At 43.1% G+C, this 25,497-nt stretch overlaps 1 protein-coding gene across 1 annotated transcript in view; it reads left to right on the top strand.

The window, feature by feature from the left end:
- The window catches only part of LOC116306654 (uncharacterized), a 38,274-nt gene that overhangs the window by 2,455 nt on the left and 10,322 nt on the right, over window positions 1-25,497 (top strand). The window contains exons 2-14 of the mRNA XM_089038945.1: window positions 289-359; window positions 2,955-3,075; window positions 3,638-3,712; window positions 4,082-4,173; window positions 4,289-4,362; window positions 4,844-4,932; window positions 5,263-5,346; window positions 5,574-5,638; window positions 22,723-22,800; window positions 23,465-23,522; window positions 23,866-23,998; window positions 24,597-24,727; window positions 25,321-25,381. Coding sequence (XP_088895071.1) covers window positions 289-359; window positions 2,955-3,075; window positions 3,638-3,712; window positions 4,082-4,173; window positions 4,289-4,362; window positions 4,844-4,932; window positions 5,263-5,346; window positions 5,574-5,638; window positions 22,723-22,800; window positions 23,465-23,522; window positions 23,866-23,998; window positions 24,597-24,727; window positions 25,321-25,381 — 1,132 coding nt within the window. The remainder of the gene's footprint in view (window positions 1-288; window positions 360-2,954; window positions 3,076-3,637; window positions 3,713-4,081; window positions 4,174-4,288; window positions 4,363-4,843; window positions 4,933-5,262; window positions 5,347-5,573; window positions 5,639-22,722; window positions 22,801-23,464; window positions 23,523-23,865; window positions 23,999-24,596; window positions 24,728-25,320; window positions 25,382-25,497) is intronic.

Genomic DNA, 25,497 nt, shown 5'->3' with positions numbered 1-25,497 from the left:
TGAGCTCAACATCTCTCTACTCTCTACGCATTGGCAGGGAGGGGGGGAGGGGTCACAGGATTGCCGTCACCCCCCTCGGTGGAATTCTTACCTATAATATCATGCCTAATTTACATAAATCGTTTTTCGATGTTAAACATTATATGTACAATAAAGCCCCCTCCCCTCCCAACTCAGAATTCTAGATCTGCCCCTGCTACAAGTAGATGCGTTGCTGTAAAGAAAGTATTGCGACTCCCACCGTTTTGAATATGTCTTAGCGTACTAATTTACTTTTATCAATTGCAGCCTATTGAAAGGTTTCAAAAGACTGTTCGCCTTATTTGTTTCTTGTTGAAGGTCAAATCAAGCATCGACAGGTAACAGAATTCATTTGAACTAATTGTTTACACATAGATAATTTGGTAAAGCCAAGCCCCGTGAATATAGATTCTCAAGGAGGCAGTCTGAAGTGTCCGAATTACCTCGGGTGTCCGTAGCAAATGAGTTCACTGAGCGAGACCCAGGCTGCGTTCATAATGTATGGCAGAGGGAGGGGGGCGGGGGCGGTGAAATTAAGGGGGGATCGGGAAAATTTTGGTAGAAAAAAGGGGGGATGGGCAAATTTTTGTCAGAAAAATGGGGGGGGGGGGGTGCACAATTTTTAAAAAAAGAAGCTACAAGCCTTGCTTAGTGGGGATCGTATGTTTTTGCATGACTTTAAGGGGGATTGTTAAGAATTATTATTATTGAACGCAGACCTACTTGTGTACTTCATATTTCGCGCTATAGATAAAGAAACTGCATTCAAACCAGTACCCAACCTCCCAGCAAGTTACACATAGAAAGGCTAGGTTACGTAGGCTGTTTTGAAGTTAAAAAATGGCGTTCTGGCACACGTCCTGCGAAGATAAAAGAAGTGCGCTTTTATTCTTGGTTTTTCACGAGTTTTTGCGTGGTATGTCGTATTTAAGCATTTAGAGGTTAATCATAAAATGTTCCGCAATGGATATTTATTCTCAAAGTTTCTGAGGAATTGAACTAAAAAGTTGTTCGACTCGAGATGCAGTATTTAAAAGTCGATGAAGCAGGTTGCAAATCTCTTCATCTTTCCTTGCAAAAGAGCGGTCTTCTTACTCATTCATTACCAGTGATTTTGATCAATATTCTCTACTTTGTCTCATATAATACTATGCAAGACAACTACTGTATTCACGAAAATCATTAATTTGACAATTTTTTCAAACAATCAAAATCCAACACTTAAAAGTTTTTCTCATGGAAAATCTTCATGATTCTCTTCTCCAATTTCTCCACAACTAGTTTTAGAAAATTACAATCTAATTTTCTGAGCCATTTCTTTACTCTTTTGTGAGAGAAAAGGCGCAAGTTTTGGCACTTTTGGATTGAAACTCGTTATCCAAGTAGAATGAATAAATTATCTCTGTGAGTGACGTTCAAGCCACTAAAATGTTTCAAGAGCTCACTTCAGATAAATACATTTTTTTCTCATGGAAAATCTCCATTCTCTTCTCCAATTTCTACAGAGCTAGTTTTAGAAAAATAAGTACTAATTTTCTGAGCCATTTCTTTACTCTTTCCTGAGAGAAAATGCAAGTTTTGGCACTTTTGACTTGAAGCTCACAAGTTGGTTCAAAATTCGTACGGGATGAATAAATTATCTCTGTGAGTGACGTTCAAGCCACTAAACTGTTTCAAAAAGCTAACTTCAGATAAATAATTTTTTTTCTTATGGAAAATCTCCATTTTCCTTTCCAATTTCTTCAAAACTGGTTTTAGAAAAATAAGTTCTAATTTTCTGAGCCATTTCTTTACTCTTTTGCGTTAGAGAAAACGCAAATGTTGGCCCTTTTAACTTGAAGCTCACAAGTGTGTTCAAAATTCGTACGAGATGAATAAATTATCTCTGTGAGTGACGTTCAAGCCACTAAACTGTTTCAAGAGCTCACTCAAGATAAATAGATTTTCTTCTTATGGAAAATCTCCATTCTCCTTTTAAATTTCTACAACACTAGTTTTAGAAAAATAAGTACTAATTTTCTGAGCCATTTCTTTACTCTTTTGTGTTAGAGAAAACGCAAGTTTTGGTACTTTTGACTTGAAGCTCACAAGTTTGTTCAAAATCCAAGAAGAATGAATAAATTATCTCTGTGAGTGACGTTCAAGCCACTAAAATGTTTCAAGAGCTCACTTCAGATAAATACATTTTTTTCTTATGGAAAATCTCCATTCTCTTCTCCAATTTGTACAAAACTAGTTTTAGAAAAATAAGTACTAATTTTCTGAGCCATTTCTTTACTCTTTTGTGTTAGAGAAAACGCAAATTTTGGCCCTTTTTGACTTGAAGCTCACAAGTTCGTTCAAAATCCAAGTAGAGTAAATGAATTATCTCTGTGAGTGACGTTCAAGCCACTAAAATGTTTCAAGAGCTCACTTCAGATAAATACATTTGTTTCTTATGGAAAATCTCCATTCTCTTCTCCAATTTCTGTAGAACTAGTTTGAGCAATTTAATTTCCGACATTGACTCGTAGACCATGAGTGGGAAAGGTCTTTTTTTATTATGAACCTACTAAGTGACCAAATGCGCGGGCTTCTTCGTATACAGTTTTAGTGCCGTCACTCCGCGCGATCCCTCCTCACAAGTCAGTACATGTCGTATCTGTCATTCGAAATCCTACTCACATACCTCTGCCGAAAACGACTCGGAAAACTAACCAATGTAGAGGTTCTACATTGACCTAGACTTGCTCCAAGTCTCGTTCGCTTATTATTTTTCCATTGCAAGCTGGGATTCAAATGGCGCGACCGACCTTGTTCATGCTGCAAATGTAGAACATGGTAGGGTGGAAAGAATAACGGTTTTCCCACACGTAGCCTTGCATTCAAGAGGTTGAGAAAGGCCTATTGGTTAGTTTTTCTAAATCAGTCGTCTGTATCGATTTTTGTTCCAGGAAATACAAACAACCCCAGCACTCGGTAGTTTTTGAACAACTTGAAGAAATAACAGAATCAGGGATTTCAAGTGATGATGGTATAGTTTTTGATCCTAATTATTTCAAGGCTATAAGAGAGGTAAATAAATGTTCTCTAGTTTTATTACTAATCGTTAGCATAGTTCCTATGACGTTTAAAAAAACACTAGGACTATCTCACAGATTTACGTTGGCCCATAAGGGACATGCAGCAAGTTAAACAAGTTGCTGCAAATAAGAAACGAGTTAATTGCTGCATGTTAGACTAGTTGCTGCGTGTTAAACGAGCTGATGCAAATAAGAGACAAGTTGCTGCAAGTAAGTTGCTGCATGTTAGACGTGTTGCTGCAAGCGAGAGACAAGTTGCGCAATTAATAGCAGAAACTCGTTTCGTATTTGCAACAACTTGTCTAAATTACTGCTTGTCCCTTATGGGCCACCGTAGAAATTGAACTTGATTTTTGCGGGGGGACGAAAATCGGAGAACCCGGAGAAAAACCCTCAAATCAAGCATCAAGGGAGAGACTTAAAAGCAAACTCTAATCACATGTGATGTTGAGTTCAGGATTTTTCATTTTACATGCGTGCACTAAAAACAACGTGTCGTTTCGATACAGCAGTTTTCTCAGTGAGTGTACGTCACATGTAATTTTATTTTTTAGGTCAAGCTGAGTCCAGATTCAGTCCAGATTCTATCGATGCTTCCAGGAACAAGAACAGAGGAGCAGATACAGGCGGTAAGTAGAGCTAAGGTTATTTTCCAGGCGTACGTAGCTATTAACGAGAAAGCATTCCATACGAAAACCAAATGGAGTTTTTAGGTTGTGTTTAAATTCATGGTTATAAGAGGCTTCATGGCTTCTTCAACTTTCTGTTTTAACATCTATTTTGCAAAGCAGGCTCGAAATAAGAAAACCACGAGTCCCTTAAAGGTCGTGTTTTGTTGTATGTAATGCAACAGCAGAGCAGGCCCATCATAGGCAACATAGGATTGCAGCCTCCAAAACTTGGAGTGCCCTTAGAAAATTGCCAGCTGGATGAATGCGATTGTACAGAGACTGATGCTGTTCTGTTTATATTAAATTAACACTGCAATTCAATCTCAGGCATTAGTTGGTCTGAAGACAGCTGTGGCGGCTTTTGGTGAATATCCGTTGAAAATGCAAAGAAGACTTGTAAATGTTGGTTGGTACGAAAGGTTAGCATCACTGGATTTGCGTTTATCATCATCGTCATCAATAACATCCTTGGATAAGGCTCCTAGGCTGTAAACAATCATTATTTTTTACTAATGACTTATTTCACCATTTCAGTTTCGAAGCGAAGAGAGTCATCATTAGACAAGGCCACAGAGCGGAAAATTTCTATTTTATTCTATCTGGAACAGGTAATAGAATGACTGCAATGAAATTAGATTCCACTTTTCGCATATACCAAATAGAGCCGTACCTAAAGTTCCAAAGCACAAGGTGCAGTAATACGGGCCACAAAGTCATTCAACTTGTCGCGCAACATTGCGGTTGCAAGTTGCAATGCGAATGTTTCCCCTATGACCACTCCGCGCGCAACAATTTTTCTGCTGCAAAGAGGACCATAAACCGCAATAAAATCGCCGATCGTTCACAAGCGCGATTTTGTGTAGCTTTGAAATCGCCGTAAAAATCGCCGCAAAAAGCACTGACACCTCAAATTGCTAAAAAAACGCCCGTGTAAAACGGCGTCAATGAACCACCAAAAATGTGTTGCTAAACTTCGCTCTGTAAAATGCAACGATTATAATAACCGAACTATTGTATCGCCCGAATTTGTTGTCCGTACTAACGCTACACCTTATTGTTACTTGATGTTCCCTTCCTTCTTTCCTCTAGCATTGGTGACGCTTCTGGTTAACGACCCCGCTACAGGCGAAGAGAGGTCGACCACCATAGCTGTTCTGGGGAAAGGAAGCAGCTTTGGTGTAAGTTTTGATTCACGAGATTTCACTATTACCCCATGGTTAAGCCGGGATTCGTCTCAATGTACAATTCATTGCGCATGCACTCTTAGGGGAAATTTTGTATGTAAAAAACTGACAGTATAGGTGGGCCGTTACGTGACCGTGGCGGTACCATGTTCGAGCACTTTGATTGGTTTAGAAGTGTCCTCGCGCGCAGTGATTTGTTCAGAGGACTCTTCAGTTCGGTACTGTGATGGTGCCTTGTGCCATGGCGTTTAAAAGTCATTCCATACATTAGCCTATTCTATTTAACAACTAACGGTTCCTCTCACCACCATATCATCTTCTTAGGAATTGGCTCTTCTACACCACAAGACTCGTAGCGCAACGGTTCTGTGTAAGAATGAAGTCGCTCTTCTTGCTGTTGGACGAGAGGTACTTTTTCTTTTGCATAAGAATTTTGTTGAAAGTACTTTGTAGTAGGACTTAGGCGGGCAATTAGCTAATTTATCTTGTCCCGTACTACAAACAAAGTTGGCGTTGGCAAAAAGTCTTTTTGCAGCTAATATATGAGCAGCTAATATTTGTGAACTTGAGACACTACAGTCATATAGAAGAACACATGTTCCCTCCGCTTAACGGTATCATTTTTATGATTTTAGGACTTCAGGGATATTTTCATGAGTTATGAAGATGGGAAAGAACCGGATCACGTTCAATTTTTGAGGTAAAATAGTGCGTTATAACACCCTGCCGCTGTTAGTCAACGTTATGTTGGTGCCTCACCTGGTGTATGCATTGGAGGTGACTGCAATGCATTGGATGTGAGTAGTATAGGGAATGGGGGTTCCAGCGCAATCTCAACACGGGCAAGACCCACGTCAAAAATCCACCTACGGACAATCCCCACTCCAAGTGTGGTTGGGGGCAACAGCGCAAATATGTTAGTCTATATATGGAGTGCGAAGAATGTAAAGAGTTTGTTTATGATTTCTGTGTAAAGTGCTTGAAACCCAAGTTTGTGCCTACTAAACCAAATAAGTATATTTGTTGTGGTAAGAAAATGCAAATAGAAGACGACACGTCAGCACAGTGTTACGAGTGTGGTAAGAATATTCGTAATGCCGTACCAAATGCTACCAAAGAGCAGTATTACGCCAATGGAGGCCGTAAGAAGACCCCATACAAAAGAATAAAATACTTCAGAGACTGGATGAGTCACATTCAAGGTCATCGGCCGGTATATTTAGACGACGAAGTAATGGAAAGAATTATAAACCACTTAGAAGAGCCAACGCCACAAAGCCTACGGAAAACGCTGAAAAAATTAAAGCTAGGGAAATATTACAAAGCTATTCCCTATCTTTTGTCTGAAATTACCGGTAAGTCTATTCCTGAGGTTTCTGATATGAGCAGAGGCGAGTGGATGTTTTGTCGGCTGGATAAGGATATTCCTTATTACCCTGACGTAATCTACGAAATATTTCACGAAATCGACCCCAACCACCCCCTCTTAGGATGGATTCCAAGAAGATAGTGAATCTTATGGCATAAGATGAGAAATTACGCGTAATAATTCGCTAAATAAGGTCATGCAAATAATTTATATTACACGTAATAATTTACTAAATAAGGTCATGCCGTGTATTATGGTATAAATCTTATGGCATAAGATTACGCGTAATTTCCAGACTGTCGTTCGATATGTAAACGAAATCCCGTCACGCTCTTTTCAAAGCAGATGTTTACTGAGCAAGCTTTCTTTGAAGCTCCTCTTTTGCCTCCTGGTAGATCTTTTTGCGAGATTCCTCGGAAAGATCTTTCACGATGGTTTTTTTATTGCCCGACTTTAGCTCCCCGTATTTCTTTTCCTCAGCGAGGATCAAAGAAAACTCCGTGTCGTCTATGCGGCGGTCCCGCAGAGCTTGAGAGACTAAGTCGGCGATGGTGTTAGCCTTTGCTTTTGCTAGGGCTATATGAGTGTCGTGCTTGGATATCTTACCGGACAATTGCTTTATAACGCCTGTTGTAACAGCGGAAACGATACCGCAGACGGCGCCGACGCTGGCTAAAGGAATGCCAACGACTATTCCAGGTCCGGTAAGCGAAGTAGCAACGCCGGTGCCTGTTAACGCCACGGACATGGAGCCGGAAGTTATCGCGATTTTATGTAATATGCTTCGGGCTCTAGCATACTTTTTCCTGACCTCCTCATAGTGCTTCGTTTGACCCTCTAAGTAAGCGAGGATTAGATTTGCCTTATTCAAGCGGAAGTTCTCGGCATTCAATTCATTGGGTTTTGTAGGTAAATCAGGATAGAGTGGAGGTGCTGATGGTATAACATCCATTATATATACTAATGTACGACGCTTTTGGGAATGATATTGAGGAGTGGCCTCATGGGGACAAACGTAACTACGCCAACTGGAAAGCATTTAGGAAGATGTTTCCGCACGCGGATGCTAGTAAGTTCGAAAGGAGGCCTGATGGAATTTACTTCAACGGCTCCAGGATGTACAGCAATGCAGACTTGGAGCAGCAAGCGACAATTGTACGCCCCGTTCATAAACCACCAAAACCTGAGCATAAAGCACCTAATTTTCCTAGAAACTTATTGTTAACCACGGAAGATTACCCATTTTACGATGCTGAAGGTGGTGTAAACAACTTTGAAAAATTGGTAACGCATCTAGAGATTTTAGTGGGTAAGCAATCATTTGACGTAGTAGTAAGAAATATCTATAAGAATACGATGTTGAAGCATACGTCGGGTAAAGAGGTCAGGGAATGGTTAGCAGGACCCAATATGCAATATTGGTCGCAGCAGTTAAACTTTGCTATTTGGGCAGCCACTAAAGGTTGTGGTGTTGCCGCGGACATGTTTCATATTCCAATTATGCGATTTCATGTTACCTTTACGGTAAGGAGGTTGTTGTATGAGCTTAACGTACCACTACCGGGAGATAAGGCGTTTGATCCGATGAATAACCGATATGACGCCGCAGCCCTGGAAAGGTTAATTAATGAGTTCAAACCACAGCAAAAAGATTTTCGTTACAAAGAGGGTAAGGCGCATGGGTTGGGTATAGTTTACGTATGGGGTGTTAATGGTGAGAAGCCGGCTGACTACGGACATCAGGAATACCCAAGTAATGAGTTAGAGTTCAAAGATATGGGCGGTGATAAGGGTAATAATTCATTAATTACCAGGATTCAATCGAACTACCCCGGCACTTGGGATCCGTTCGTGTTAATGAAAGGAAAAGGATTAACGAAAGCCGGCCGAGGTCGCCTGGATCGTAGCATAGAAGCTTACGTACGCATTGTATTAGGGGCGCAGGTAACTACCAGGTCGAGTATAGCTGGAGATGAAGGCACCTCAGTAAATGCGCGGGCTCAAGTCGTAACTTTATTCGAAACTGCAATTATAGAGGGCGATATTGATAAGAGTTCACATCGTTTTCAATTAGACGTGGATAGCTCCAGGTTGAGGTTGGATTATGCCGTAGCCCCGGGAGTGTTGCTAATGCCCAGTAATTTGGTCCTCAACACCAATTCCGTCGTAGGCTACAATAATAAGCTTAAGACGGCAACTGAGGGCATGAAGTTTGGGGCGAACAACGTAAACTCGGATACTACCAGGGGCATTCCTCACTTTGTAGAGAAGCCAAAAAAGGAACACGCAGAAAAACCCGAACCAAAGAAGAAGCCCCAAAAGAAGGTTCTGCCTACGATACCTGAGGAATATGACCATAATTTATTAAAAGCCGGCCTAGCAGTCGCGGGTGTTGGTCTGAGCTATTATATATGGCGATGAACAACCCCTACGTAACTGGAGTAGATTGTGTTTATACGACTTACACAGGCGAGAAAAAATACACCCAGGCGTCTTGGGTTGATGTCACGGGCATGTTCGTGAATTTGAATTACTCAGGAAAGAAATTGATAATATGCAGTCTTTCTTTGGGGGCCGTTAGCAGTGCGAATGTAGGATTTCGTTTTTGCGATGACAATGGAGTATTGCAGCCCATGCGCGTGAAGACGAATAACAGAGAGCCCACGCATTTCTCAGTAGAGCCGCCAACGAATAGCGCTGAGAATCTTTCCGTTTGGACTTTCCACATGGTTGCTGATTGCCACGGGAAAGTGAAGCTGCAAATGCGTGTAGACGACACGGGGAGCGTTTGCATAAATAGCATAGAAAATCAAAGGAATACTGTCTATAACCACATGACCATCAGCACTTTGACGGTGATGAGCCTCTAGAAGGGAACTTGTTCCCTGTAATATATGAATCCATACGTGAGGGAAACGCGTTATACCCACCGCTTAGATGAAGAGGGATATGACAACGGCGCTTGGCATGACGTTGGACTGTGGGTTGAGGTTGGGGGAACTGCATTGGTCATTTGCACTATTAGCATTAATGCAAATACGCATGCGAATGTGGGGTTTAGGCTTATCGATGAGAATAATAAGCCCCTGCTTCCTTATCGAACTTCAACGAACACCAGGAAAGTTACCCATTTTTCGATGGAGCCCTACACTAGGTCCTCTGAAGACCAAACGCCAGTAACTTTTCATATGCTAGCCAATTGTAAATATGCTAAGTTGCAAGTTACTTCTGATGACGGCAAGTTTGGGATAAATCGCATAGGTCGCAGGCCCGCTAATGCAGCCTGGAGTCATAAGCCCATTTCTACCATGAGTGTGTTGCCGTTGGTTCCAAATTACCAGGGTGGCGCTAATACCGTCTTTTATTATCCTCAAAGCAGGACACCGTCCGATGAGAAGATCAAGCCTTCATCTTCTTCAGGAGGACCACCCCAATAGCGACGACCAAGATCCAGATGTTATTCCCTACAAACTTTAGCAGTTCTCCGCCAGCTCTAAGTGCCAAGGAAACAACCGAACCCAGCAGCCCAGGCAAACCGGCTGCCATCTTTTTTCCTAAGGCCGTTAGTCCATTGCCTAATTTTTTTACGCCCGCGCCTGTAGCCTTAAGCGCGGTCATAATAACACCTACTACGCTTGAAATAGCGACCGCGAATGCCAGCGGAACGCCATACTTCAAAAGGGCTCTTTTTACCTTTTCCTTGGTAGTAAGCCCCAGCTCCTTTTCCAGGTTGTCCTTTTGCGATTGTAATTCCGCGACTCTTTCCTGAAGGGTTTCTACTTCCTTTTGGGCAGCCTCCCTTTCCTCTTCGGAGCGAGTTTGGTCCTCGATTACTTCCTGCTGCCGCTCTATTTGCCCCTCCAGGTCTTCGATAGTCTGATTTCTTTGCCGGATTTGCTCTTCCTTAGTGTTAATTTCAGCAACCAGCTGCCGCCGTTCCTCCAAAGAGCCGGTTATGGTAACATTCAAGTTTTTAGCTTCTTCATTGCTCATGTCCAGGTCTTTTAGAGCAAGATTGAAGGCGTGTCTGGCTTGATCCCTTTCGCGTAAGGCTTTGTCTCTTTGTTCTCTCATTTCTATTATTCTTTGATTCTTGTTGTCAAGTTCTCTCTTTTGAGCATCGAGAAGTAGTCGGTTTTGCCGCATATAATCTGCTTCCCTTTCCTCCAACGTTTCTTGCAGCCCCTCAGCGCGTTTTTCTAATGCAACCTTTTCATTTATGTTTTCCAATCTTTCTAACATGCTTCTAGTAGCACGCTGGAAGCCTTTTAGTCTTGAGACGTCACCCCTAACTTCACCATTGTCGTCGAAAAGGGGCTGTGGTTTCGTCCAGCGGTCTTTATCAGGAAATCTTAAGTCTTGGACGCTTATGAGGACTTTGTTCCCCTTTTCCGTGAGCCTTACGTCGTCAGCGTCAAAGTGGGAATAACGTTGCCTTAGCTCTTGCGTTGCCCACTCTACAGTTTCCCGCGCGGCTGCCTCAGGCTGATCTATGTTTTGAAGCTCCAAGTACTCAGGAGGGGACTTACCCGGGTTCTTTTCGTGCCACATGCGATTCAAGGCTGCTTTGAATCTTTTCCACCTACTACCATATTTATCGTGTAAGGCCGCGTCGTAGATTAGGGGGTCGGTTTCCGCGCCTTTAGTCCATTCATCAAATTCTTCATCGTTAATGTCGACTTGACCTTCTTCAGTGGTGGGATCGAAATCCGTTCCTTCTACTTCCATTATATATGATAAGCTCAAAGTTAAACCCCAACGTATTACCTAAGCAGGTTGGTGGGCTGAAAGCAGAACGCACCTTTCACCGGGTCACCTTTACCCCAAGCAGCGCAAATCCAGGGGAAACGTTGCGCGTGGGAGTGCCCCGCCTAACGGATAACCTAGTCTTAGTTCCTGGCACCTTGGCTTTGAGGTTTGACCTAGCAATACAACCAAGCGCCGCAGACAAGCGCTATAGCGTCAATAACGTGGGTAGGAACCTCGTTTCTAAGATGAGAATCAAGTTTGCCGGGGAATCCTTGCTGGACTTGAATAAGTACGACCTGTACACCACGTATAAAGATTTATGGCTAACAGCCTTCGACCGTGCACAAAAGATAGAGCAGGGAATTGGAGGCGTTATCCTACGTCAGCTTCGCAGCAACACCGACCCCGCGCCTACGGACTCCAGCGGAGCAACCGCAGTAGCAGACGCGACGAGGGTAGTAACTGCGTACGGTACCAAATGCGTTATTCCTTTGGATTTCGAAGTAATTACGAGTCATGGTGTGTACTACCCCAGACAATTGGCAGAGTTGCAGTTTGAAGTAACCCTGGCGGACACTACGAACATTCTAGGAGGCATGGACAGCGCAATTAGCGGGACTGTTGATCCCTACAAGATAACTAACTTGGAATTACAGTACGAGACAGTCTACTCTGAGGAGTTGGCTCGAAGTGCGGGTATGGAATATAGCGCCGGAAAGGCATTCCTTTACGACCACGTGGTGATGTATAAGACATTTAGCTTCTTGGATAAGACGGATGAGGTTATCAACCAAAGTATTAACCTCCCCCGAAGAAGCCTCACAGGGCTGATGTTGGTGTTTGCTGGATCCTGTGAGGCCGGTAAGCGCGACTCCGAGGCCTTTCATAACCCCAACATCACCAACGTCGGAATTAGCATCAATGGAGTTCCAAACAAGGTGTATTCGCAGGGAATGAAGCCCTCAGACATCTACAGGGAGGCAAAGCGCAAGTTTGGTAATCAAATATCCCCCACAGAATTCTTTAAGGATAAGTATGCGCTGTGGATCGATATGCGTACGACCGACGACGAAGACCTACATGGTCAGGGTTTGCGGTTGGTAAATACGCAGGACGGCATAACATTGGAGATCAAGCGCACCAAAAATGCCAGTGCGGGCGACGGCGACAAGATAAAGTGCTACATCTTCGCCGTGTCTGACGCGCAACTGAGTGTAGAAATGAATCAGCTAAAGAGCGTTGCCTATTAATGCGCTGCGCTCCCTCATCCAAGAAAGGATAAAAATATCCCTTACGTATATAATGCTTCGCGTATTTGAAAACAACAACACCAAACTGCAATGCATAGTGCAAGGCGATAAACTTTATTTCAAAGCAAAGGAAGTGGCTATGGCGTTGGGCTACGTTAACTCTAGGGACGCAGCTAGAGCGCACGTCTCAGAGGAAAACAAGGTAACTTTGGGGTCTATAAAGGGTGTCGGTCAGATCGACACCCTTAATGCGCAACCACATTCCGTTTACATCACTGAAATGGGTCTTTATGAGTTAATATTCGGATCTGAAAAGTCCGTAGCTAAGGAGTTCAGAAAATGGGTGTTAGGTGACGTTCTCCCTACCCTCAGGAAGACAGGTAAATACGATATGGAGAAGCGATTCAATGGCGCAAATCCAATGACATTCAAAATAGAAACGGAGACAGACATACACGATAGAACCGTACACAGGGTGCGTAGGTTCTACCCGCACGTAATCATAGTTCCAGGTCTTGGAGAACTGCAGGACACCGCAAGTAAGCGCATTAAAAGCTGGCGGAAAGGCTACCAGGCAGGTCAACCTGATCTGCTGATCCTTAACAACCATAATAAATACAACGGATTATGCATAGAATTGAAAACACCCAAAGGCACCGGCGTATTGTCCGAGAAACAAAAGGTAATGTTGGAACGATTTGAAGAAAATGGATATTTAACCATCGTAAGCAATGATTATGATCTGCTTTGCAGGGAAATAGATGAATATGTTGCTGGCATTCGCATTCCTTGTCCTTGGTGCATTAAAACATTCAAAGGTCAAGGCACTTTAAGCACGCACCTTAAAATATTTCATAGGTATAATGATTCTTGAACAAACACACTGGCGAGATCTGCTGCAAGGCGTTTCATATCGAATAAAAAACTACGTCGCATTCGAAGACATCAACCGTTTGAGGTTGGTCTTAGAACGCGACGGTCAGGAATACAGCCTTTGGGCGCCTGACTGTGTGAGATACATACTGCAGGGTGAAGAATATACACACATACGCAGTCATGGTAAGGTAAACGGTCGATGGAAGTTTGACATCGAGCGTCTAATGGAGAATAATCCATTGTGTGACTAATCCTCCTCATGGGCAGATAAGTACTCATCGGCTATGTCTGCCTTCTTTTTTTCGATTATTGAAGTTGCAACGTAAATCAAAGCACCACCTGTAAATGCAGCTAGATAAGGTAGCATATATTAGTCTTCTTTTTCTTTGGTAAGGCATTCGGCATGGTGCATACCAACTTCGAACGCACAAAGGCAAGCAATGCTCATGACCGTCACTCCGACGACAAAGCTAGCGCAGAATAATATTTCACTGATCATTATATGAAATAGGATATCTTACTATTTTTGCAAGGGCTTCCAAAATAGGGGTTTCAAATGTTGACGTTTAAGTTAACTTTTTGTTAAGACAGTATGAAATATGTCCTTCATCTTCTCTGGCGCATTTACAGCTATAACATTCATCTGTCCAATACTTTCTGTTAGTCCAGGGAACTCCTTCAGAGCGTTCAAAGAAAGGAAATAACCGTAAGAGACGTTTATAATTATCTATACAGCCTTTAAGGTATTCTTCTTTATGAATGCAATCATTTAAAGGTCCGAGACATATCTTACAATCTACGTCCTGGAGGCTATATTCCTTTGAAAGGCGCATATAGGATATCTCATGCCTTCTTTTATGCGTTTGGAGTCGTTGTATGCTACTGAATACTTTCTCACAGAAACTACATTGACGGTTATTAATGCATACACCTCTCTTTAAATGCTCATGCAATCCTGTAGGAAATACCCCACCACAATTATCGCAGGTAATACAAATGCGCTTCTTTACATGTTGATGCATCTTTTGCTGTGTACTGAATTCCTTAAGGCAATCCTTACAGATCCTAGGAACGGTTTCCTTCTTACATACAGCATTATTTACGTGGTATTCTAACCTCTGCCCACTGCTAAATGTCTTCTTACAATCTTTGCAACTCATATATTTAACAATTATCTTAACCTTTTTGTCAACATTTCATACCCCTATTTTGAAGACCCATGCAAATTTAGTAATCCTAGGGTATGTTTTCAGTCTTCTTCACTGTAACTTTTATAGAATCAGCTTGGGGGTCCGCGTGACAATAGTGACCCTCAAAGTCATCGCACGCATACACCTTGTTACAACTAAGGTAACGATACTTACCGGACGACATTGCTTCTTTTACAGGCTTGGATGGGGCTTTATCGATAGGTTCTTCTGGAACGACAATAATACAGTCGGCAGGTGCCTCACACGTAATACAGTCCATATATCTATGGAGGGTATCGTATGAAATCCTTGATGGACTCCTTAGCCCAGCCCGCCATTGTCAAAAGCGCGCCAAACCGTTCTGCACGCTTCAGGCCGCACATTTCATCATGCAATTCCTGTACGCGCTCTTTTAACCGATCTATCTCTTCCCTTTGCATTTCTATGGTGTCTCTTTTATCCTTTGCGTCGGCGGCAATCCTTCTTACTGCTTCCACTGGGTCCATCGTATATATAATGGATCCGAATCATATTCCCTGCAATGCTCTGATAGTAGGACCCACCGGCTGCGGAAAGACCCAGTTCGTGGTAGAGCAGCTATTAGGACCCTTTAGATACCGCTTCGACTATATCGTGCTACTTTGTCCCACCTACGTGAATAACCGCACCTGGACGGGCATAGGAGTGAAAGACGACGACTTCTTCGTAGATATCTTAGACCCTAATGAGTTATCCAGCCATTTGAAGTTCTGGCACAAGCAATTCCCTAAAGATACACAGACTTTACTCATACTGGATGACATTGCCTGTGGGGACGACGTAAAAAAGCGCACCTCCGAATTAGTGAAGCTCGCTTTCAGCGGTAGACACGACAATATCAGCGTTTGGTTGCTCTCGCAGCAGCTTACCAGCGTCTCTAAGCCCTTCAGGGAAAACATAGGCTCTCTCGTAGTATTTTATACTCCGAGCCGGAGTGACCTGGAAACCATTTTAAGCGACTACGGCGGTGAGATAAGCAAGGAACAGCTGCACGAATACATGCGGCATTTAAAAACGCACCAACATTCCAAAATGATCTTCTCTTTGAGGTTTCCGTATGACGTTAACATATATGGACATTGAGCAGTTGATAGATGAAGTCCCCACGCAGTTAGATGAAAGTAACCTTAAGGAACAACTTAACATCCTTGTGTCTTCTGGGAAGTGTAAAGAAATGATAGGCAAGGAACTTACCCATGAACAGGTTAATAAGTTGTCCGAAGAGGAAGTTAAGAAGTTCCATAAGAGGTACGAGGCCGCCCTTGCAAGTAAGACCACGGACGCCGTCGCAGACTCCGCTATCCGACTTGCGACTAAATTGCTTGGACTTGCACTGCCCATAGACGACGTGGAGCAACTGCGGAAGGACATAAGCGAGGACTATGTTATCGCCCAAGAACTTAAGATAACCTGCGGCTGGTTGTCTTTGAAGTGCGGTAAGTTAATGGCAGTCGCCTCTGCGGCACTTCACGTAGCTCAGCACGTCGACTTGAAGGAACTTACGACATCGTGGAAGGACTTCAAGAAGGACAGAGAAGTCGAAAAGGTCTTCCAGGCGGCACTTGCTGATGATCAAGTCGCCTCAAGTACTTAGTCAAGTCGTCCTTAAGTACTTGGTCAGGTCGCGCCTAGGTTATTTCCAAGTCGTCCTTAAGTCCTTCTCAAGTACTTATCAAGTCCTTCAAGTCCTTAGATATAAATGGAACCAGAGTCGAAGGTAGAGCAGCCCCAAGAGGAGCAGAAGATTACCAAGGCTAAATCTCCAGGCAGAGTCGCCGCAGGAAAGAAGCTCGCAGAGATGAACAGGAAGAACAAAGCCAAAAAAGAAGAAAAGGTGGAGGAAAAAGAAGAGGAATCCCTCATTAATCCTGGGTACGTCATTGGCGCGTTAGGAGTTGCTATAGCAGCAGGCAGTCTTTACTTACAATGGCAGGCAGCAAAGCCAAAAGTAAAGTTGGAGCCAGCGCATTACACGCCTACGGAGCCGCCCGTTAGAAAAAGTAAGATCCCTGAAATGGAGTAGATTTATCACCCGCGGCAACCTAGATTTTCCTTCTCGCTTTGTAATATAATGTCGACCGCGTTGTTGAAAACTGTTGAAGAAGCAGCTATCATTACTTCCATCGTTGCGGGTATTGGTTGGGTAGGTAAGAAAGTGCTCAAAGAAGACTTTACTGAAGACCCAAGCAAGAGCTTCGCTAATTTTGCTAAAATGACCGCTGCCGTGGGTGGGGCTATCATGGTAAAGGATTACCTACGGAAGGAAAAGTACCTACCTAACATATAAATGGCTAGCGTGGTCGTAGGCGGAGTTATTGCAGCTTTAGCATTTACAGGGGCTAATTATGGTGGTCAGTATTTGGATAGATTAGTTAGAGGCGACAAAAGCGGTGCCGCTGAGAGGAAGAGACACGACTTGGCGCTGGAGAAATATCAAAGGGACGTGGCGGCTTGGAATGAAAAAAGACAAGCTTACAAGGATTGGTTGGATAAGAACTACCAAGACAAAATGCAGGCGGACAAGAACTTCGAAAACACAGACTACGCCTTTAAACTTTATGCGCAAGCGCATCCCACAGTGGCGTTAAAAAAGCCTCAGTTCAAGAATTACTACCAGCCTTCTAAGAAACAAAAAGATAGTGAGCTGGTCTTCGTAGGATTCGCAGGGCTGGCAGGAGGCGTAGCTTTGGCGTATCTGCTCTAACGAAGGAAACTGTGTTTCCTGAAATATATGATTGTCTTTTTGGAAAGCGACGAGAATAACTTTACCACTTGTCTGAATCCTCCCATCCGCGCGGAAAGGGTTCGGTTGGTTAGTTGCTCTTTGTACAATTCTTGGTATAATTTAATTAATGGCTTTGTCGTCGTGACTTCCGGCACCAAACCAAAGTTACCAGATTCCCATTACACCCCTATAACACTGGCTAAGGAGCTAGCAAAGCATGGATATACTCTTACCACAGGATTACCCCATGAAATGAAATTCAAGAAAAATAGTGGAAGCGCTAATTTAAAGGGCAGTTCATTGGTAGAACTCCTGGGCCTTACTAGTACCACGATAAATAGCGGCAGTACATATGACGTAAAATGGAAAGTCGCATCCTCTTACGAAGTCTATTGCGATTTGGCTAATAGTTACAACAATGGAGAAAAGTCTTCTCTTATATCCAAGTTTCTACCCAAAGGTAATCCATTCGACCCAGTAGAATACACTCCCATTTCTTTAAGCTATGACTTGTCTAATTTGGTAGAAAGCATAAACATCACCATCAAAGTGGACGGAAAGACGGTGGATTTTAACGGACGTAAGATCAATCTTGTTTTGGAATTCATATAATGGGCCGCGTAGAGGACAAACTTAAAAGGATTTACTATGGACCTGAGGGCTATTGGAAAGGAGCGTCGGCCATCAAGAAACTCGCGACCGCGGCCAGGGTATCAGATGAAACGGCTAAGAACTGGTTAAAAAAACAAACCCTCTGGCAGGTTTATCTTCCCGTGCCTAAGTACATTCCCAGGCCCAGCTTTACCGTAAATACCCCTAATGAAGTTCATCAGGCGGATTTGCTTTTCTTACCGCACGACAAGGTAAGAAGAAAGACCTATAGATACGCTTTGACCGTAGTTGATATCGCAAGCAGATACAAGGACACCGAACCCATAACCAGCAAGGATTCTGGAGAAGTCGCAGAAGCCCTAGGTAGGATTTATAAGCGCGTTTTGAAATGGCCTAAGCTGCTGCAAGTGGATGCGGGGACGGAGTTCATGGGCGTGGTTACTAAGACCCTGAAAGACCACAGCACTAAGATTAGGAGAGCTAAAGCAGAGTACCACAGGGGTCAGAGCATCGTCGAAAGATTCAATAAGACCCTGGCAGAGCGTCTCTTTGGATACCAGTATTGGAAAGAGCTGGAAGATCCCTCCAAACGCAACAGGGAATGGACTCAGAGGCTCCCCCAGGTCGTCGCGGCTTTGAACAACGAGGTGGCCAGGGCTACGGGGATAAAACCCAAGGATGCCATAAAAAAGAAACACGTGGAACACAAGTCCTTTGTCAGAAGTTCGAGGGTGGTCTTCCCCCATGAAAAGAAATTAGGTAATGTCACGGTCCGATATCTCTATGAGCCGGGTGAATTAGAAGGAGGATCCAAAAGAGCTACGGATCCTAATTGGTCTTTGGAAACTTACCAGATCCGAAGTGCGATAGCTAAGAAGGGTCAGCCCATCTTGTATTATCTTCATGATGGTCCCACGCGTGGGTTCGTCAAAGAAGAACTGCTTATCGTGTGATGTCCGAATGCTATCGTATGCACTCCGTCATCACACATCCATCGCTTACCGTCAAATGCAGACAGTGACACCTTCTCCTGCGTGACGTTATGTATCTGATGACCATAGCTGCGCAGGCTGTTCATCTTATGCCGCTGTTCCTTGCGTGTTCGTAATACGTTGAGGTAGGACTCGTGCGTAATGTCCTTCTTAACCACATACTTTTTTACGCCTTTAGCTTTCTTTTCTACGCCGTCTAACTTTAGCACGCTGTACATCTTTGGTTTCAGACCCACGTACTCTACTATGGGTTTTCCTAACATTTCGTCTTTCATCTTCCCAATTACCTTCTTATTCTTCGCAGAGTAAAGGAAGTGCTCCTTCGGGTAACCGCTGGTGTCGTACTCGTCTATGTCGGGGAGGCAGTCTTTGTAAACGTCTTCCGTTTGCACTTCTAGAATTAGGGAGTCGGTGTCTGTGTACAGGAGGCGACAGCGGTCTCCGTACTTTGGCTTAAGCTTATCGTAGTAGAACTCGTACATAAGCAGCTTCGATAGATCCAGCACCGTAAAGCCTGTGTAAACGGGCTTGTTTAGTAAGAGGTTTGCCTTTTTCATGTGAATCACGTAGAAGTTCAGCATTTCTACGTATCTAACGAAGCCTGGCTGTGACACGTATGCTTCTGCTTCCTCTTTGGTGCTGACTATTTTTACGCTTACGCGCTTGCGGATGTTCTCCATTGTCTTTCCGAACACGCTGTTGTTCATCAGTTTGAAGAGATTTTTCTCGAAGTCATTTTTCGCTGCGGTACGCTTTTGCGTGTTAAAGTCAATGTAGGGGCGCATCCAGGGTTCCTGCGTGAATTTTAGGACTCTGTGGATCTTCTCTACGCGCATTCCGTGTCGCACGTAGAACTGCAGGTTGCGGTAATGTACCACATACTTCTTCTTATCCATCAGGTTCATAGTTAGTTTCCTGTACGGTTTGTAACCAGGGCACATTTGCTTTTGCAGCGGACTTAGCTGCTTAAATGGTATCTCTATCGCTTCTGGTGCTAGGGGGAACTCATTGTGTTCGTCGTGCAGGCGCTCTGGGTACTCCAGATCCACTTCTAAGACGTAACCCTTGTCTTCCTCCTTTCCTACCTGCATGTAGAAGTCTATCGGCTTCACTGGATCCCATTCGAAGTCTCTCACAGGTAGGTACTGTGACATTGCCCAACCATAAAGGTTATTCGCATCCAGGTAGTAAATGTATGTGGTTGGTTTCTCTGGGTCGTGCTCTACTAAGGGGTTGTTTGCGCGGGCGTAACGTCGGCTGGGTCCGCATACGCCGCCACGAATACCGTCTTCCATAAACCGATACATGTCGTACTCCGTTAGGAGATCCAACTGCGCATTTGTCTTCTTTAACAAAGCACTCCAGCTGAGCCCAGGAGCCGTGTAGAAATTAGCGGGATCCAATCCGTAATATTCCATAGCCATCTTTCTGAAGCTTTGGAAAACATCTGCAAGCAGCACTACGTCAGACCTTAGGTAGATGTCGTGGTAGTCACCCATGTTCTCACAGGAGTACTTTTCCCACACGTCTAACGCATGCTGGTACTCCTCATCCTTTATACCAGACTCGTTTAGGGTGCTGTAGAAGCGATCTTTGGGTGGTAGGGGCTCTTTGAATCGATCCCAGGAATCCATGTATTCGTATGGGTAGACTCCTTTCCTTTCCGCGCCGTATTGACTGGAAATGGGAAAGTTGGTGTTATACTTTACGAGGTTTGCTAAGGAGTCCGCCATAAACTGCTGCGAATCTAAGAACTTTAGCTTACCCACAGTTACGGACATGTAGCGCTCTTTGTTGTTGGGTATGCATTTGACGTCGGAGCCGTCTGTTCCTTGTAGTAGCAAATGGGAGTCGTAACCGCGGAGGTTGTGAAAGAACACCGGAATCTCCATATCTGGATTTACTTTGAAGTTTATATTGCATTTCCAATGAGCCGCTCCTCTGTATTTACCCGTGATGTGGCAGTGATCCCTAACCTTATCCACATAGAAATCCTCAACAAATGCTTTGTGGCAGTGAATGCAGTGCGTGGAGGGCTTTCCCGGCTTCTCACCTTTCTTAGCATACTTCCCGCATTTAAAATGAGCTTCTCCTAGATACTTTCCATCTTCATCCCACGCTTTCTTGGCTCGTCTTCCAAACTGAAGAAGCGTATGTTGACAAATGTGGCATTTTTTTGCCTTGTTAAAAGCCTCCTGGTTCTCTTTGGTAAATTCCATCTTCTTTGGACATCTTAATTGTTCTCTAATCTCTCCCTCCTCTTCTCGCAATGCTTCTAGAAACTCATTAGCTGCGTTCTTACCTCGGTAAATCACAGGAGGGTTTGCTTTACCGTCTGATCTGACTACTATGTAACCAAAGGAGCAGATCTCGTGTAATCCTACCTTATTCGTGGCGCCACGTTTCTGCTCTTCCTTAGTTATCAACGCTTCGAAGTCTGCATATATCACGTAAGGCACTTGCATCTGCTTTTGATGGTCTGCGTATGAAAGCTCTTTGTTGGTGGGCATCTGGATCCGTTGCGCCACTTCTTCGACTCCGCGGCAGATCTCATCGTATTTCTTTAGGGTATTTAAGGATGTAAATGACAGCAAGCAGCAGTCGCAGAAGTACTTTTTACCTTTGTGCTTAGTATGTCTGTAGAATAGTCTGCTAATGTGTTTAACCCATGAGTAGTGTCCGCCGTGGTAGAATAAATGTACGCGCTCTCCTTTACTTTTTGACAGAACTAACGGTACTATCGTCTGCTCTCTGACTCCGTAAACGTTAATTGCTAGATCGTTTATTTCCTCAAATATGGGGATGTCTATCAACTGCATGGGAAATTCCACACCATCCCACTCTAAATCATCTGTGGGATACTTACTTGTCCTACAGGGATCCTTCTCTGCTGGATACAGTGCAGACCTGATTGCCCACATAAAGCATCGATTGTCTTCATTCTTCACGTTTACAATAGCCTTCTTCCTTTCTACCCACGTTGGTAGCGGTACGTAACTCCCCCCTCGTATGGGCACGTACCTGGCTATACTTATCTCTATTCCTTCAACCTCCTCTACTGTCCAACCCGATCCTTCTTTCGTGTAGTTAGACAGCGACTCCATTATCGCTTCTAAGGCTTCACTGAGTGACCTATCCAGATTCGTGGATTCTAATATCACTAACGACTTTGATCGCAACATTGCTGTCGTCATTACCTCGTCTTTTGACAAACTTACTTCTACCATTATGCTCGCTTTCAGGGCTCCTAATTCTTCTATACCTTTTCGGAGAGTCCTTTTAACCTTCCTTTCTGACTGACGCCAAAACTGTCTAACGTCAATCTCACCGTTACCGGGTATTGACACCGTGCTGAAGTTGCTTTGGGATTCCATCTATATAATAGGAAATATTTTATACCTAATACCAAGCACTTTTTAGGTCGTCGTAGTCGTACTCACAGTCCTGACAATGCCAAAACAATTTAACCTTAGTCTCAAACTTCTTACCACATCCACAATCATAACTGCTCATACACTTCGTCTTCATTTTCAAATGCTTTTTCAAATCCGCTTCTTTCTTAAAAGTTCTCTTACATTCTTCGCACTCCATATATAGACTAACATATTTGCGCTGTTGCCCCCAACCACACTTGGAGTGGGGATTGTCCGTAGGTGGATTTTTGACGTGGGTCTTGCCCGTGTTGAGATTGCGCTGGAACCCCCATTCCCTATACTACTGATGTGACCTGAATGGATGTGACTGGACTATGGATTGGATGTGACTAGAATAAATGAGACTGGACTATGGATTGGATGTGACTGGAATGGATTGGATGTGACTGGAATGGATTGGATGTGACTGGACTATGGATTGGATGTGATTAGAATAAATGAGACTGGACTATGGATTGGATGTGACTGGAATGGATTGGATATGACTGAGAGGGATAAGTTTCAATTTAACTAGTCTAAAGTTGAACGACCAATATCATTTATTGCAGGACCATCCCATACCTCATGGACCTACCCTTAGAACAATGTGTAACACGACATGACATATGTATATTCCACTACTTTAGGTAAAAATGATGACCATTTTATTCGATAGACCCCTTGCACTGAGTCACAAGAGAATTTGTTCTGGGGGACAAAACAATGGATTTTTTTACATAAAAAAAGACGGCCTATTATTTTTGCCCCCCAGAACAATTCCTCTAGGAAATCAGTGCAAGGGGTCTATAACTGTCAAGTAATAATAATAAATAATATTATTCTTGTTTCATAATGTTCAATAACAAACCCCTGGCTTCTCATGGTGAAACCTTTCTTCTGTGATCTTTATTTGTCGTCCACTTGTGGTCTAATATCCTTGATCAGTGTGAATTGCTTGGGTTCTATGTATTCTTTCTACAAGTTTCTATTACAGTTTATCTTCTCTTATTCTTCTCGAATAACTGTGAAGCTGCACGGTACACGGCATGTCATGATACAGAGTTTACGACCTCTTTTGAGCCTGTCACAGCACGCTAATATACTTCGCATCCAATCAAAATGCTTGAACGCGGCACCTTCACCGTCACGGCACGGCACGCCTGAACCTTGAATTTTTTGATTTTTTTCTAATTTCTGTGTATGCCATGAATGCCACGCTAAATAATGCGTTTCTTTCTATTTATGTGCCTTCGTTATTATATATATTTCCATATATCTTGATTATATATCTTTGATATCCTTTCCTTACAGACGTGGTGTTGTAATAGTGAAAAATAGTAACACAGAATGGATTTACATCCTAAAATCGGTGAGACTGCTGTTTCATTATCAACTTGTATTTCTATAGCTAAGTAAAGATTATTAGCAGCGCACTCCACCCATGGCTCATATTTGTTATTTACTCGGGATTACCTTAAATGGCTTCAACTTTTCCATTCAATTTCTTGGTATTTTTTCACTATCTTTTCTGGTTGGTGGTTCCGTGGGTTCCCTGTGAGATTTTGTGAAGTCAATCATGTTCTTTACGCTCAGTTGAATGAAATTGGAACCCCCGTTTTGTGAAGGCAATCTGCCTGGCGCGCGCCATTTTCGAACCCTGCGTTTTGAATTCCTGGATCCTCAACTGTTACTAATATAGTTGATCTTTCCAGGGTTCTTGTCGCGTCCTAACAAACCTGGCAAAGAGAAGATCATCGACAAGTTCCTGTCGAGGGGATCAAAATATTCTCAATCTACCTGCTATTCCAGTGAATGAATTTGAAAGAAGAAAACTTTTATATACAGGTAATAACCGAATGATTTTATAAACTTGTTAAACTTTTTTTCTTTTTCTTTTTTTTCTTGCTTGACAAATAGTATAGTGTTCCACTCTTTTTTTTAATTTTTATTTTTAAATCAAGTGCAACAGTCCTTTTCAAAGTTTCCTGAGCCATCTTGAAGGTTGAGCTTGCAATGATAGAGACCTTTTTTTAACGCCTTGGACAATTATTCACATGTCTTTATCACTGCAACCCAAGGTCAAGGTCAACTCAAGGTCAACCAATCAGAATTGAGGATTCAACATCATATTAAACGGATAATTCTGCCGAGAGAACCCATGAAAAATGAATTATTTATTCTTTATATTGATCGTAAATGCCACTAGTCAAACTCATGGTAGATTTCTAGTTCGTTAAACGCGAGAAATCTCCATTGTACTCAGCCCCTGTTAGGAAAATGCTAACCAAAAATAACTGACCCATGATCCCTTTCGGGGAAGCAGTCAACTCAGTTAGAAGCTCACCGTTCGTCGATGCAAAGGCACGGCTACCTTTCAAAATGGTTCAGGAAACTGTGAAGGACCCATTAAATGATCCTTGATTTAATATTCAAACGATTGCAGCTTGCGGTGAACGTAGTACCAGAACAGCCTGGTCAATAGCAGACAAAAGACCAAGAACAGAACCACAAACACATAAGGAGAAAGCCGATCTATCTTTACCGGCGATCACATCAGACAACGAAAAATTTAAGGTAATTAGAATTTATCTCATAAATGTGGACTGATAACTAACTTTAATCGTCGATGTTGCTTGATATACCATGCGTGTCGACCCAGTTTTTTTAGAGGCAGGGAATCGTCAATTCAAAGCACCACCCTGAACATTAAATGGGGGGGGGGGGGGGATGTAAATTACATTTATGTTGTTTATCGTGTTAGCACATTTTGGCACGGTCTGTGGGTACTTTGCCGATTCTCATGAACCTTTCTCAACAACTCAACGTTAGGCAGCTACATTTGGCCATCTTTATGGTGCATAACTTTTTTATTACGCAGTACTGGAAGGTAAGTCTATTTCAGTTGTAGAGGGAGGCTGTGGAATTCGCAGTAGACTTCATTTTAAATGGTTGTAGCGATCCCCCTTTCAGTCAGTACTGAAATTCATGACCCTTCTACTAAGTCAGCAAGGAAACAGCTTTCGTCAAAAATAAGAAGTTTTAACGTCCAAAAAAAAATTCAAATTTTCACTGATGACGTTCCCCTCTGAAGTCAAAGCCCTCCCCCCCCCCCCCCCCCCAACCCGAATAAGAACTCACCTTCCCTAAAGTCCATTTTATTTTTCCAGAAAACGGTTAAAAAAGTTAACTTTGCGTTACCGTGGCTCGAGAAGCTTAACCCCAAAGATGGTAAGTCAAGTTAATTCCTAAAGGGGTCGTTTATTTCTAGCAAGGAGAGGTAGAGTGTCGGATTTTTAAAAGCTTTATTTTGGGGAGGGTCGTGTAATAACCAACTGTATCGCATT

Source organism: Actinia tenebrosa, unplaced genomic scaffold (genome assembly GCF_029948245.1).
Source record: "Actinia tenebrosa isolate PJP-AT-01 unplaced genomic scaffold, QUT_ActTen_1.0 PGA_scaffold6__47_contigs__length_16458017, whole genome shotgun sequence".
NCBI lineage: Eukaryota > Metazoa > Cnidaria > Anthozoa > Actiniaria > Actiniidae > Actinia > Actinia tenebrosa.
Note: the sequence above shows the minus strand (reverse complement) of the source record. Positions and strands in the feature narration are given on the sequence as shown.